Genomic DNA, 16,842 nt, shown 5'->3' on the forward strand with positions numbered 1-16,842 from the left:
TTATGCCAATAACAATACACATTAACTATCAGCCATTTAAAGTCACCTGGAAATTCTTACGAACAATAAAACAATTTTTTAGTAATTGTTTGTCACGATTTATATGATTAAAAAATATATCAAGTTGTTTGGGGGGCTGACTCCGCCTACCCCTTTTGTGACATCAATCAAGGCAGACTTTGCCTGCAATGCGTATAGTAAACACACGTGCAAAGTACATGTACGTCCAAGTCGTGAGTTGGTATATTTCAAAAAGTGTTTTTTTGCATTCAGCAGCAATACACCTGGTCGGCATTGCCGGAAAAAAAAACAATTTTTTTTTCACAAACTCACGACTTGGTCCGTACATGTACTTTGCATTTGTGTTTACTCTACGCTTTACAGGCAAAGTCTGCCTCGATTGACGTCACGAACAGCGCCCTCTCGGGTCGGAGTCTACTCTTAAATTTGTAAATAACATAAGAACTGATTTTTTAAAACCTAAGTTAACTGTTTATTCACATTCCACTCATCAAAACACATATATTAGTGACAAAAGCTTTATTTTGAAAAATACCACTTCCAGGTGACTTTAAAGAAGTAATTTTTCCACATACTGTTACACTTAGTACATTTTGCCTTTAACATTTGTAGATCAATGCCTTTGTAACAAAATGAGGGAGGGATACAACTATCTAGCCTTTAAGGAATGTTCACTCCCAAATATATTTCAATAAATCTGAATTAAGTAGTGTTCGTAACGAAACAGACATTTCACGAAATATAGATTATTACGAAAATCTAACACTATTTAGTATTGTAAAACAATATAATCTTCACCCAGTTGTCTTCATATGATAGTTTCTCAAACAGTTGATTAAAACTTTAAATTGCTAAAAATGCATCTTTTGATATTTTTGCCGATTTGTTGCTTAATTAGATTGCTACTTGCTGTGGTGCAGAAAGTTACAAACAGCAAACTTGAGATCATGAATTAAATCAATTTAACAACGATTATTAGTTTGGGGTTATATAAAAGATACAACTAGAGTTGTATTTAATATTACCAGCAGACAAACAACTTGCATTTCTTAATTGTGTTTGCACTGTACGGGTCGTTCACATAGTATAATTGTTATGAAACTGTATCATCTGTCAAAATTAATTATTTCAGCAAAATGATAAAATCTAGGTGCAACAAAATGTAAAAAAAAAAAGATAATACAGTTTTTGTACACACAACAGTGATTTCATGCGTTATTATTGCTTAATAATGTCACTTGTTAAGGTATTGTAGAGACTGTCAAAATACAATATGACACTGCTCAAGATTTGCAAAAGGTCATGGGTTTGATTCCCAGCCGAGTAATATGCCTGTGATATTTTTTCTCAAAACTTGGGAAAGTACCGAGTATGCAGTGCTAACACACATCGGTTTTCTTTATCCCTGATGCAAATTTAACATCTAAAAATCTTTTAACATCATTTCAAATCTACATGTACTATTATACTAATATACTAATCATACAATATCGTCATAACAGCTTGGCGTTTTATTGGTCATGGGTTGGTTTAGAAATTAAGTCTGCAGTTTTGTAGAGGGAAAATATCAATTCAAACCCTACTTATACACCAGCTGCTATTTTGTGGTGTCATTTTAAAATACAAACTTGTATAATAACTGTTGAACCTATTGTGTCATTCATGTAAAGTTTTGTTCCAAATCTTTCATATTAAAGGGAAGGTACACGTTTGGTAATTACTCAAAACAAATAGTAACTTAAAAACTGACTTGGTCAGGAGCAGTGGAGAGCTGTTAATTTACATTGTGGGTAACGGCTCTCTCTGAAGTAACTTAGTTTTTGAGAAAGAGGTAACTCTCACTAAAATATTAAAAGATGTTCCTATCTGAAAGCACCACAGAAATTCGCCCAACAAGGGTGTTTTTTTCTTTAATCATTTTTTTCGCAACTTTGATGACCAATTGGGCCCAAATTTTTTACAGGCTTGTTAATTTATGCTTTTGATGGGATAAGCAAGTGAGAACACTGGTCTTTGACAATTACCAAACGTGTACACTGCCTTTAAGAGAACTGAAATACCAAAGTGTACTTGTTAAAATCAGTAACAACTTTGTCAAACTAACTTTGCTTTTTGCAGTACAGTGAGAGAAACCCCTTAAAACACTATGACTTCACTTATTTGCAACAAACAATTTGGAAGAAGATCTACGGAACTTTTGCAGCAGAACTGTGAGGTCAAATTTTTTAGCTAAGTTTCTGTGAGGCATAAAAGACCAAGCATTTCTGTTAAATCATCATCATACTGTGCAAATCCCACAATTATTTCAGGAACAGTTTTGCGGACCATGTTAGGAAAGTTCAAATGGGACCTGTATTTCAATATACAGTATCTTATCACCCAGCAAAGGCCGATTTCCAGAGTACCACTTTTTTTCTGAAATATTGATATTAAACAAAAAGTTGGTTAGTTCAACATTATCGTAGAGAGAGAGAGTTTGTACCTGTGGAATTTTTTTTTTTACTATGAGTAAAAGGATGAATAGAAAATATTGCAACTGTTTGTGGCTGTAATGGCCAACATTTAGCTCCTTGCAGCTTAGCAAGTCGCAAAGGCTCAAAGACATTACACTTGCTTTTACACTCTCCTGCCAAAAAAGATGAACTTTCAACAACTTTGAGCTTGCTAAAATCTCTTATGTTTATATAGAATTCTATTACACTTATGAATATATTATTGATGTTTTAAATGTGAGGTAATTTGTAAGGCACAGCATTATGTATTAATGTGTCACAGCATTAGATGATTCAAGTATCACATGTATAGCATATATTAAAGATGTATACTTTGCTTCAAAGCCAAGTTTGATAAGATTTGTGTAGTTATTTATCCTCGGAGAAGCAGGGTAGACCTACGGATCATGGTTGGGAGTGTCATTGAGTCATAGGTTTGGTTAAAGTTTGTATTAGGGATAATCTCCAGATGATGTTTCCTAAAAACCCTAACCAGCCCCAAAATACCAAACCCTTGTCATGATCAACTCAATCTTTGACACCAATCCCAAATGCAACCTTACCATTGACTCCAAACCCTTAACTCAGCATGTAATGTACCATAACCACAGCCCCTTAATACAACCCGAGATCAAACCCTGAGCCCTCAGCCCATACTCTATGCTCAGCCCAATCTGATACGCAATTGCGCTTCAGAGTTTGTCTTAATAAAAGCACTGTCGCTAAATTGGTAATTACTCCAATTAGCAAAAACATTTACTTTGTATACCGAGCAATGAAAACATTGATATTATAAAACATCCGTGAGAACTGACTCCCTCTGAAGTGGCGTAGTTTTTTTAGAAAGAGGTAGCTTCTCACTCAAACATTAAAAGATTTCAGGTATGAAGCCTTTTATTAGGCTTCTTAATATGGAACGCCAAAGAGGCATTTAATCATCGGTGATGCCATCACCGATCCCTAAAATTGACCGATTGCAAAAAGCCATCACCGATCCCTAAAGTTGACCGATTGCAAAAAGCCATCACCGATCACTAAAGTTGACCACCGATTGCAAAAAGCCATCACCGGTCGTGAATATGCATGAGCGATCGCTATATACCATCACCGATCATGAATATGCATGACCGATCGCTAAAATGGACCACCGATCGTGTTTTATCACCGATTGCTAAAGTTGATCATCGATCGCATAGGACCACCACCGATGACAAATTTGATCACCGGTTGCAAAAGACCAACACCGATGGTTAAATGCCTCTTTGGCGTTCCATACTTAACGCACACAATTATTTTGTGCGACCAGTGTTTTTTCTTTCATTATTCTCTTGCAACTTCAATGATTAATTGAGTTCAAATGTTCACAGGTTTGTTATTTTATGCCTGTGTAGGGGTACACCAAGTGAGAATACTGGTCTTTGACAATATTATCAAAGGTGTCCAGTCCAGTGCTTTTAAGTTATTATTGTATTATGGGTTGATGTTAATTGTAGAAGTGCTTACAATGAATGCTTCAGTGACCTTTACCCCTATAAGTAGTTGTGAATGTTGTTTCAAAATCTTTGCAAAGTTACCAAGAGTTAAGAAATAAGAAATGCTCCACAACTTGCTAGAAGCAGTATAGGTTTGAATTAGAAGCAGAAAATTTGAATACTGGGGATAACATGCTTGATGGCTGTTCGCCTCCTTTTTCGGTAGGAGTGGAATTTGGAAAACCTTTCTTGTTATAAAATATACTATTTTGTACAAAACACTTTGTGGAGTGTAGTGCACCTACTGATCACAGTTCACTCCTTATCATTACAGAATGGGGTCATCATGCACAAAATGGTTTATGGGTTTCTTAGGGGGGCGGGGGGGGGGGGGGGGGGAAGAAGCATTAGGCCCTAGCAATGCAAATACCTATATTTGTACATATAGGGCTTTATAAAATGTTGTTTGCTAACCACAGGGCGAACATGCGAAGTGTGGACTAGCCCCACTTGTGTGGTCTAGCCCCACTTGTGTGGACTAGCCCCACTTGTGTGGACTAGCCCCACTTGTGTGGACTAGCCCCACTTGTGTGGCCAAGGCTAGCTGCAGGGTCAGCTATTAGCCCTGGCCAGCACACAAGTGTGGACTAGCCGCCACTTGTGTGGCCAAGGCTAGCTGCAGGGTCAGCTATTAGCCCTGGCCAGCACACAAGTGTGGACTAGCCCCACTTGTGTGGCCAAGGCTAGCTGCAGGGTCAGCTATTAGCCCTGGCCAGCACACAACTTGGGACTAAGTGTGGACCAAACAGAGGGATGTTTTTGTGACAGTAAAATGGTATGTCATGGAGACGGTTTTATCTAGCGATTAAAAACAAGAACAGCAATCTTAAAATCAATGTCATTCTCTTATCGTAGGAGCCAATGAAGTTCCCAAAGTGATGAGGTAATTCAAGGGTTATGTTCTAACGAGTCAGATACAATGATTGTTCTAAATACATAAACCACAACAAGGATGTCATGTTTTTGTTCGTTGAAGTATTGGCCTTGAAACCCACTGGTGTAAACAACCAGCCCTTGGAAATGACAATTACCACTCAACCCTGTGTATAAAGTACTGTTGGTTATGTGCCTCATCAATGCCGGCCGCTCTGCCATACAACTGACTATTGATGGCTCACACCATAACACACGCAGGAGGCCTTGTGCAGTGTTTACGTGCCTGGTACAATCCTATACCGTGTATAGTATGGTGGCCCTGAAGGGACATCGCACATCGCAAATATCTTTGTAGATATTTGTGATATATCGCAAATATCTTTGCAAATATCTTTGCAAATATCTTTGCAAATATTTTTGTAAATTTTTGTGATATCACAAATATATTTGAAAATATCTTTGCAGATAATTGCGATACGCCACAATCTCTGCAAATATTATTATTATTATTAATATTTTATTCGCCATAACAGTACGAAACAAAATACATTGACAACATTATACCCCAAGATGGGCAAGGGACAACAAAAGCAAATACATACTATGATCCGCAGATCTGTTGCCCCACATCTGGGGTACACAATAAAATTAATATAGATTTAACATAATATAGTACACAAAGCAATAATAAAAGCAGAAAATTAAAAATCAATAGAAAATGCTAAATATATATTAAGAATAAAAAATAAATTAAATTAAAAATAAATAAATAAGTAAAAATAACAGATGGGGTAAGGATAAACAATAAAGGGAAATAAATAAATAAATAAAACCTAAACTTGTAGATAAATTAAAACGACTTAAAATATTGCACAAGTGATAGGGCTAAAGCTACTATTCAGTAGATTCATGAGGTTGACAGACAGAAAATCTAAGTGATTTGAGAAAGCTGTGGAAGGGCAAGAGCAGTAGTGAATTACGAATGTTTTCTAGCAAACTAGACCAAAGTCTGGGAAAAAGATGAGGAGCAGATAAGTGCAGAGCATCGGTTCTAGCATACAGGTGTTTGAAGGTGAGAACATTAGGATATCTATGGTTGACAGAAATGATGTCTGCCACATCGCAGTGAATAAGGTTAAACTTACACTTAATGATAAAATACAAAACAGAAAAATTACGACGAATTGACAGAGACGACCAGTTGAGGGACTTAAGTCTATCGGGGTAGGACATCTCACCCATCCTCTGCTCTGCGATATCGCAAATGAAAATATCTATATCTTTGAAAATATCTATTGTATTGTCGTCTGGTTACGAATCACAATTATTGACTGATTTTTGCAGTTCGTAATTATAGACGATACATTTATATGAATCAGAACTGCTTAAAAAGTATGTTTTTCTTCTAAATTTATGCATAAAGAGGCTTGATTTTTCACCCCCTAAACGCCAGAAAGCTCAGAGCTCCTGGACCCCACCAGGGGTCGTAAGGCCGGCCCCTGGACCCCACCCAATAGATTGGTTCGAGCCCCCCCCCCCCCACCCCCCCTCCCCCACCCCTCGCAACTAATACCTTTGCAGATATTTGCGATGTGCGATATCCCTTCAGGGCCACCATACAATCATGCACGGTTGGTGCCTGGCACATTATATTCCTACACACACTGCTGCCACACACTGTCACTGTGTGTAGCTAATAACACGGTCCTACTAAAAGCCGACAACTCGCATAATAACAATAGAACTTTAGAAGTGGGTTGTATTGTCTCTGCTGTCACAGTCTGGCGATCGGGACTGGAGCTGCCTGGTACGGTTCTTAAATAGCATGGTTTATAAAGAAAGCATAGAGTAAGGTACTCTATGGTTTAAGAAAGCAGTACGATAGGTTCTTATCATTACACGTTTTGCTGTCTTACGAGGTACATCGTTAATCTTTACACTGGTGAGTTTGATCGTAGATCAAGTTTTTTTTCTGTCATTCTATGATTCTGCGTCATCATCATCGTTGTTCTTTAGTCATGTTCTTTAGTATATCTGACTGTCATTAATGGCCGCATCACTGTTTTTTTAATTATTTTTTACTTTACTTTTTTTTCAAAAAGACAATTTCTGTGCATTTCTCTTTAATAAAGCCATTGGACACTTTCGGTAAACAGTATTTGCAAGGCCCACACTTCGTGTATCACAACTTAGAATAACAAACCTGTGAAAATTTAGGCTCAATCGGTCATCGGGAGTCGGGAGAAAATAAAGGGGAAACCCACCCTTGTTTCCGCACGTTTCGCCGTGTCATGACATGTGTTTACTATAAATCCGTAATTCTCGATGTCGAGAATTTAATATTGTTTTAATGTTTTCTCAAAAAGCAACGCATTTCATGTGTAAACCCTGTAAGTTATTTGTAAATCTGTGAACTTTTATTTTTGTTTCTGTTCCGAAAGTGTATAATAATGGCTTTAAACTGTTATCAATCTGTTATTAGACCCAGTGACTGGGGGCGCTAGATTCCTTTTTTCGAAATTTTGATATTATCGGTCATCTAGCGCCCGGATAACTTTCCGTATGGCGCCACCACCTTTTCACTCATTTTTACAAAAAGGGATATCTCATTGAGGTAAATTAGATACTATGTTATTTCATATCGAATGAAAAAGTGGTGGCGCCATGCAGAAACTTTTCCTTGCGCCTGAGCCCCATAAATCGGTCCAATCCACTCCGTATCCTTGGCCCCAGCGCGTCTGATATCAAAATCTTTCGCTTTCTTGAAAAACCATCTGCAACGATCTACATCATGAAGCTTATCGATCTAATTCTAATGCTTCAGAAGTTGCAGATACACGTGAAATTGTTCAAATTGGACCGATTTATGGGGCTACTAGCGCCCCAGACTAAAGCTCTCTATAACTCATGAAGTTGACATTTTCTATGACTGTCACATGAAAAATGCCCTAAAATGAAAAAAAGCCCCACGAATTACCTTCAAAACTCCCAAATGGCCTCTCCATATATAATATGTTTAAAAAGGAACACGTTGCCTTGGACCGGACGAGTTGGTCTATAAAAAGCATTTGTAACCATTTGTTATGAAATGCATCTATGGTTAGAAAGATGTTTTAAAAGTAGAATACAATGATCCACACGACATTGCCTCGAAATTGCGTGGTTTTCCTTTTCCTTTGCGAACTATCACAGTTGGCCGTTTATAGGAGTCAAAAAGTAGACTCCCATAAATGGCTGACCAAGTTAGTCGACGAGGTAAAAGGAAAACGGGGCAATTTTGAGGCATGTTTGTGTGGATCATTGTATTCTACTTTTACAACATCTTTCCAACCATGCATTTCATAACAAACGGTTACATATGCTTTTCAAATACCAACTCGACCGATCCAAGGCAACGTGTTCCTTTAAGATGCTACACCAGCTTTGAAATTGTGCTCACAGTCTTTTTTTGGTGCTTAAAAATGATGATTGTTGAGACATTCCGCTGGATAATCTTTGATGTGTGTAAGCCTGTCGGCCTACCATACACATGACTTGAACGGATACGTGCCCTGACTACTCAATCATCGCTAGCGCTGTGTGCAATGATGCATTGTGGGAAGTAAATTAAACCAACGGCTGTTTACAGGGACTGGTTATGGGGAGGCGGTGGGAGGATGTAGGAACAATTTAGTATTTTGTTGTTGTGTGCTGTGAATTATAATTACTATCATTATAAACAAGAACATTCACAAATTAATTTTTCAAATTGTTTGTTTTTCTTCAAATGTGTTAATTACTATTATGGTTTATATTTATATAAATAAGATAGATAGGTAAGATTTTAATTTAATGAAAGTAAATTATATGCTCCAATTAATAATAAATGATAATAATATTAATAAGGGAATCAATGTGTGGTGAAGAGGTTTTCAACTAGTGGTTTAATCCCAACAAGGCCTGGTTCTTGATAATTTTACCGAGACGATCTGTTGTGTCAAATTCTCCAAGTGCTTCAATCACCTGGCAAAAGAGCAGAGAAAACATTGTGTTAAGAAGAATTCAACCCCAAAAATCATTTCAAGAAGAGCTTGAGTAAGGGAATCGATACGTGGTGCAGTTTTAAACTAGTGGTTTAAACCCGCCGAGGCCTGGTTCTTGATAATTTTACCGAGACGAAGTCGCGCTAAAATTATCAAGAACCAGGCCCCGGAGGGTTTAAACGACTAGTTGAAAACCGATTCAACACACTTTTATTGCATTCATAAATACCTTTTCGGTCAAAAAACATCAACACTTTTGATCAAAAAGTAAAACAAATGCAATGATTTCTTTCAACACAACACCCCTCCAGCTATGAAATGGTGAGGCCCAGTCAAGGCTCTCAGGTAAACAACTCCTTATAAGGGAATGCTGTGCGCGTCCACATATCGAGTGATGTGGCACAACTGTCTCGGCCGTTGCTCTCGACCAATAGGAATGAAGAAACTGTCTTATAAGCACAGGTGCAAACTCGCGTGTCACGCCCATGTTTCAACACTTTTTACTGGTCATAAACAAAGGTTTACACACCCACGTGACGCGCTCTCCACCAATAGGAATAGCTAACTGAGGTATTTATGAATAAAAAACATAAACAAGGTGTCATTCTTATTTATTCAAATTAAATTAAACCATGGAGCAATAAACCATTGTTTCAAAATGTACCGATTTAAATTTAATTTAAATACAAAAAAAATAATTAAAACAAGAAAAGTAACAATTAGATTCATTCAAATTAAAAAAAAAATTGTTTTAAAATGTATTCATTAATACATTAATTTCATGTCGATACCCCTTTTGTTTTTTGTTTTTTTACATTACGTTTTGTACCTCCATACACCTCTCCCTCAAAAAAGAACAGCCTATCATCTGTTGTGTTTTATAGACGGCAGCCAATCAGCGGCAAGCTGTGCATTCGGCTCCGTCCTCTGGTCTGAAGCCCTGAGCACTGCATGTACAAAACACAAGCAATATTGTCAAAACAACCGTGGGGCCAAGCTAGCATGAGCGCAACGCAGCACTATAGATCTTTGGTCAGACTGGCACCCGTCTATAAAACAAGATGTCGCTAGCTCGCGGTGATGGCTGGTCCGGCGAAATGTCTCAAAAAATCATTATTTAGCAGAAAAAATTACCGTGAGTACAATTTTATGCCCGGTGTTGTATCTTAAACATATGGAGAGGCCAGGGCAGCAATGAGTTTTGTTTTCATTGTGGGGCATTTTTCGTGTGACAGTCATAGAAAATGTCAGCTTCATTAGTTCCAGAGAGCTACATGTATGGTCTGGGGCGCTAGATGACCTATAATGTAAAAAAAGCTCATTTATTGTGTAGGGTTGGCTTTATTGTCTTACTCTATTCAATGCTGTTTCTATGTAGCTCATTTATTGTGTAGGGTTGGCTTTATTGTCTTACTCTATTCAATGCTGTTTTTATGTAGCTCATTTATTGTGTAGGGTTGGCTTTATTGTCTTACTCTATTCAATGCTGTTTCTATGTAGCTCATTTACTGTGTAGGGTTGGCTTTATTGTCTTACTCTATTCAATGCTGTTTCTATGTAGCTCATTTATTGTGTAGGTTTGGCTTTATTGTCTTACTCTATTCAATGCTGTTTCTATGTAGCTCATTTATTGTGTAGGTTTGGCTTTATTGTCTTACTCTATTCAATGCTGTTTCTATGTAGCTCATTTATTGTGTAGGTTTGGCTTTATTGTCTTACTCTATTCAATGCTGTTTCTATGTAGCTCATTTATTGTGTAGGTTTGGCTTTATTGTCTTACTCTATTCAATGCTGTTTCTATGTAGCTCATTTATTGTGTAGGGTTGGCTTTATTGTCTTACTCTATTCAATGCTGTTTCTATGTAGTTCATTTATTGTGTAGGGTTGGCTTTATTGTCTTACTCTATTCAATGCTGTTTCTATGTAGCTCATTTATTGTGTAGGGTTGGCTTTATTGTCTTACTCTATTCAATGCTGTTTCTATGTAGCTCATTTATTGTGTAGGTTTGGCTTTATTGTCTTACTCTATTCAATGCTGTTTCTATGTAGTTCATTTATTGTGTAGGGTTGGCTTTATTGTCTTACTCTATTCAATGCTGTTTCTATGTAGCTCATTTATTGTGTAGGGTTGGCTTTATTGTCTTACTCTATTCAATGCTGTTTCTATGTAGCTCATTTATTGTGTAGGGTTGGCTTTATTGTCTTACTCTATTCAATGCTGTTTTACTCTGTACTATGTAGTTCATTTATTGTGTAGGTTTGGCTTTATTGTCTTACTCTATTCAATGCTGTTTGTATGTAGCTCATTTATTGTGTAGGGTTGGCTTTATTGTCTTACTCTATTCAATGCTGTTTCTATGTAGCTCATTTATTGTGTAGGTTTGGCTTTATTGTCTTACTCTATTCAATGCTGTTTCTATGTAGCTCATTTATTGTGTAGGGTTGGCTTTATTGTCTTACTCTATTCAATGCTGTTTCTATGTAGCTCATTTATTGTGTAGGTTTGGCTTTATTGTCTTACTCTATTCAATGCTGTTTCTATGTAGCTCATTTATTGTGTAGGTTTGGCTTTATTGTCTTACTCTATTCAATGCTGTTTCTATGTAGCTCATTTATTGTGTAGGGTTGGCTTTATTGTCTTACTCTATTCAATGCTGTTTCTATGTAGCTCATTTATTGTGTAGGGTTGGCTTTATTGTCTTACTCTATTCAATGCTGTTTCTATGTAGCTCATTTATTGTGTAGGGTTGGCTTTATTGTCTTACTCTATTCAATGCTGTTTCTATGTAGCTCATTTATTGTGTAGGGTTGGCTTTATTGTCTTACTCTATTCAATGCTGTTTCTATGTAGCTCATTTATTGTGTAGGTTTGGCTTTATTGTCTTACTCTATTCAATGCTGTTTGTATGTAGCTCATTTATTGTGTAGGGTTGGCTTTATTGTCTTACTCTAATCAATGCTGTTTCTATGTAGCTCATTTATTGTGTAGGGTTGGCTTTATTGTCTTACTCTATTCAATGCTGTTTCTATGTAGCTCATTTATTGTGTAGGGTTGGCTTTATTGTCTTACTCTATTCAATGCTGTTTCTATGTAGTTCATTTATTGTGTAGGTTTGGCTTTATTGTCTTACTCTATTCAATGCTGTTTCTATGTAGCTCATTTATTGTGTAGGGTTGGCTTTATTGTCTTACTCTATTCAATGCTGTTTCTATGTAGCTCATTTATTGTGTAGGGTTGGCTTTATTGTCTTACTCTATTCAATGCTGTTTGTATGTAGCTCATTTATTGTGTAGGGTTGGCTTTATTGTCTTACTCTATTCAATGCTGTTTCTATGTAGCTCATTTATTGTGTAGGGTTGGCTTTATTGTCTTACTCTATTCAATGCTGTTTCTATGTAGCTCATTTATTGTGTAGGGTTGGCTTTATTGTCTTACTCTATTCAATGCTGTTTCTATGTAGCTCATTTATTGTGTAGGGTTGGCTTTATTGTCTTACTCTATTCAATGCTGTTTCTATGTAGCTCATTTATTGTGTAGGGTTGGCTTTATTGTCTTACTCTATTCAATGCTGTTTCTATGTAGCTCATTTATTGTGTAGGTTTGGCTTTATTGTCTTACTCTATTCAATGCTGTTTCTATGTAGCTCATTTATTGTGTAGGTTTGGCTTTATTGTCTTACTCTATTCAATGCTGTTTGTATTTAAGTTACCTCTTGTTTTAAAGTGCTTGTGCTTTGGGTACTTTTGAAATTGGTTTAATTATTTTGTTCTAGTTCAAGGTCGTTCATGTTTATTAAATTCCTATTCTATTTAATTTATAGCCAATGTTTAGAAATTATTGTCAAAATACTTTTCACTTTTTAAAACAATGGATTTATAATAATTAATTGTGGGGTATTTGTAATTTTCACTTCATTGTACAAACAATTTAGTTCGAATGGTAACGTTTCAGAAACAGATTTGCTGTATGTGTGTCTTAGCTTTCAGTTTTTAAATTGTTTTTTTTGTCCCTTCGATTATCAAAGTTGAGTGGAGTGACGATAGAAATCATTGGGTTGATCAACTGATCATTAAAATGTAACATGCTACTTTATTTTCAACAAGTTCAAACTAATTTCAAAGGATAATCCCAGGAAATTTGGATGACATTTCCACACTTTAGTCATTAAACCTGGCAAATTCCCAGGGAAGCGTTTGGTAATCACTTTGAAAACTAATTTTTAAAAGTCTATCAGCGCTTGTTAATAAATTATTTTGAGAGTCATTTCACTTCTTGGTTATAATGGAAAACTTTTTTTCATCAGTTTTTATCCCCCAAGTTGGAAGCTGAGGTGTTACATGTATTAGGGATTATTCTTTCTGTACATGCTGTATAGACATTTAATAATTATATTTCTCCAGATTTTTTTAGATTAGTTATCTCACTTAATTAAATGAAAAATTTACATTTTCAATGTTTGTTTAAATTTTAATCCTATAGACTGGTAATGTTCGCATTGTTAAATCACTTGCTATATCATCATGTGAAAAGGGCGCAAAATGATCTTTGACAATAGCCATTGATGTCCAGATGCCAGATGCGTAATAATAATGGAACTGTGTGTAGAAAGATAAGAAACACTGGATTTATACAATTCTCTAACTACCCAACAGTTAACACGTTAATGAGGTCTATTGTATGGTTTAGTTCTTGCTGATGATGGCAAGGAGGTAGTTTCTACCAGTAAGACTTGGGGGGATTGGAAAGGAAATGAATTTTGCAAATTAATGAGGAGAGAGACTTATTTCGAGAGAAAGTCCAATTTATTTCAAACTTAAAGAGGTTCCCCAAGGAGCAGGTTTATGGATGCACGCATTTTCCACCGCCTCCAATCACGTTAAGATTTTCCTGTAAATGCCATGAAGGTAACATGTCAGTTTATTGAATATTTGTTGTCAGGGAATCATGGTGGCATTTCACACCATTTTAACCTTAGGTTAGAGACTTGTATTTTTTCCCATTTACATTATAATAATAAATTATCTTTTGGAAAGCGAGTAGATCAAAATTGAAAATGTTACCATTGAACCCCTATTTAATGAACAAAATGTTTTAAAAGCAAGTAGAACACGACTCGCAGTAAACAAACAACAGAGAAAACAACAGAAGAAAAAAGGGGGAAAATTAGACAAATGCTTCAAGGGCATCATGGATACTGCCTAAGGCTGACCCCAGGGCCCCCAGCCATGGAGCACTGTACTCTGTGCTCCCTATGCTATCTTCAAGCACAACTGCCTTAGGCTGTCCCCTGGGCCCTTAGGTTTGAAGTGCTGTATTCTGCACTCCCTATGCTAGCTTCAAGCGCACCATGGATACTGCCTAAGGCTGACCCCAGGGCCCCCAGTCATGGAGCACTGTAGTATGTGCTCCCTATGCTATCTTCAAGCACAACTGCCTTAGGCTGTCCCCTGGGCCCTTAGGTTTGAAGTGCTGTATTCTGCACTCCCTATGCTATCTTCAAGTGCATCATGGATACTGCCTTAGGCTGGCCCCTTGGCCCCCAGCCATGGAGCACTGTACTCTGTGCTCTATATGCTATCTTCAAGCACAACTGCCTTAGGCTTTCCCCTGGGCCCTTAGTTTTGAAAGGCTGGCTGTGCTCTGCACTCCCTATGCTAGCTTCAAGAGCACCATGAATACTGCCTTAGGCTGGCCCCAGGGCACCCAGTCATGGAGCACAGTACTCTGTGCTCCCTATGCTATCTTCAAGCACAACTGCCTTAGGCTTTCCCCTGGGCGCTTAGGTTTGAAAGGCTGGCTGTGCTCTGCACTCCCTATGCTAGCTTCAAGAGCACCATGGATACTGCCTTAGGCTGGCCCCAGGGCCCTAGGTGCTCTAGCTACAACTGTCACAGATCAAATGATTTGTTGATGTAAACTGACTTGTAAATTAGTGTTTTTATATCTGGAAGGGTTTAATGGAGTATTGCAATGAAATACAGTGAGTACGGTGATGATGTCATCAGGACGGTGATGATGTCATCAGGACGGTGATGATGTCATCACACATGCCCTTTAATACTCCACTGGGCTATATTTGACCTTCAACTAAGGCTTGGCAAAACTGGGGGATGAGTTGGACTCTTGTACAAATCCTCTCTCTTAGTCAAGTGGCGCTCCATGCTCCTTCTCAAGTAATTCTTCTACATTGAGATTTGTCATAGTTCAGTTGTTTATTGCACTAAATTATACTGAGACAATCGATGAGGAAGGTACATTGTATTTACGTCCACCTTTCAGTCTATTCTTGAGGAGTTGAGTGTAGGATGCCTCCGCACTATTGTTATAGCGCCCTCAAGTGTTCATATTAAAGCACATGTAAACATGCTCATGAAGGCAGACATCTTGTCTTGAATACTCTCCAGTTATTCCCGAATATTATTCATCCATCTGACTACTCACTATTTCTATCTTCTTATCTTGCAGATTTCGAAACTAAAGCTCCTTTTAGTGGTTAACAGGATGAGAGAAGTACCAGTGAGTTTATGGCTGCTGTGCCTTGCAGCACTCTGCATCCATGGAGCTTTGGCTCAGCGTGAACCATTGGCTACTGAAGCACCAGAAGTTCACACAAGGTAAAATTCTTTTGTAAACCTTCAAACCTCTAGCATGTCAATCTCCTGCTTATTAATCTAAACTTGTTCACCATTATTCCCCTCCTTTGAGGTACAATCGTCTCAACAGTCAGTGTTTTAAACTAAAAGAGCTTCTTCCAGTTTTTACGGACACAGGTTTTTTTTTTAGGTCGCACCGTTTCTTTGGAATAGTTTTCCTGTGCATATTCGCCAGGCTAATTTTTTATTGTAAATGTTTTAAGTCTATTAAAAACTCATTTGTTTGAAGGTGCTTATTTGTAATCTGCTTGTTTGTAATTGTTTCTTTCACTCATTGTATTGTCATTGTTCTCTTTATGCGCTTAAAGGCTTTTTGCTTTAGGCGCTTTACAAATGTCTTTATTATTATTTTGTTTAAATTTAAAAGAAACATTATGTGCTTATTACACTGTACATGTATGTTAATCCAAAACCTCAAATTTTAAAATGGTAGGCCTAACATGTGCATGCACTGCGAAGCCAGGATTTCGGAGGGTGCACTGCTTTCCAGTGTGTGTGTATGACATGTATTTGGGAGCGGGAGTGGGGGGGGGGGAGGCCAATGTTAAATTCCGCGTGTTTGGTTCTTAATTATGTCAATAGTCAGTGCATCCAAGTCTATTTCAGTCAAGGTACTTGTTGAATGCAAAATGGTTGGACAGAACCATGTATTGGACTTGAGTCTGATTCATACTTCTTAGGAATGGGACTTTTGATGACGTAATAATGGATTGTTGCGCTGTTTTTCCAGTTGTGACGCAAGGAAATTCCCTTCGCACAAAGCATTAGCAGGAAGTATGAACTGGGCTTGAGTCTTTCCATTATTACATGCAAGACACTCATCTAAAACTAGCACCCTTCCCTTCTGCTATTAGGTCTTACATCATCCTTGCTCCCAATACAATCCATGCTGGACTGCCCTTCACTATGAGTGTGTCTATTCTGGAAGCAGCAAGTGATGTCATGGTTACGGCCACCATTTTGAAAGGAAGGAGCATGGAGAATGTTGCCACGGCAACAGAGAGATTCGCTTCGGGAGCAACCTCCATGATGAATATTCAGGTATGGATTTAGCAATTACTATTTTGTTTAAAAAAATCGCCCCTTTTGTGATGCCTGTAACCTTGAAAAAATATCTTCTACTACAATAATTTGAAATATCAAAGCTGTGGTTTTAAATGATGCAGTAAACAATGCCAGTCTGTGAAATGTACATTCATACTTTATTATTTTACTTTAATTTATTTTAATTCTTCGGACAACAAT

The 16,842-nt window shown here is 37.4% G+C and overlaps 1 protein-coding gene across 2 annotated transcripts in view; it reads left to right on the top strand.

Annotated features, from left to right (window-relative positions):
- The first annotated feature begins 6,681 nt into the window (after nt 1-6,681).
- LOC117289192 (CD109 antigen-like) overlaps nt 6,682-16,842 on the top strand; it is a 66,226-nt gene continuing 56,065 nt past the window's right edge. For both annotated transcript variants that reach the window (XM_033770191.1, XM_033770192.1), the window contains exons 1-3: nt 6,682-6,863; nt 15,410-15,558; nt 16,452-16,638. In XM_033770191.1, the coding sequence (XP_033626082.1) occupies nt 15,446-15,558; nt 16,452-16,638 (300 nt within the window). In that variant the 5' untranslated portion in view covers nt 6,682-6,863; nt 15,410-15,445. The remainder of the gene's footprint in view (nt 6,864-15,409; nt 15,559-16,451; nt 16,639-16,842) is intronic.

This window comes from Asterias rubens, chromosome 4, assembly GCF_902459465.1.
Source record: "Asterias rubens chromosome 4, eAstRub1.3, whole genome shotgun sequence".
NCBI classification, from domain to species: domain Eukaryota; kingdom Metazoa; phylum Echinodermata; class Asteroidea; order Forcipulatida; family Asteriidae; genus Asterias; species Asterias rubens.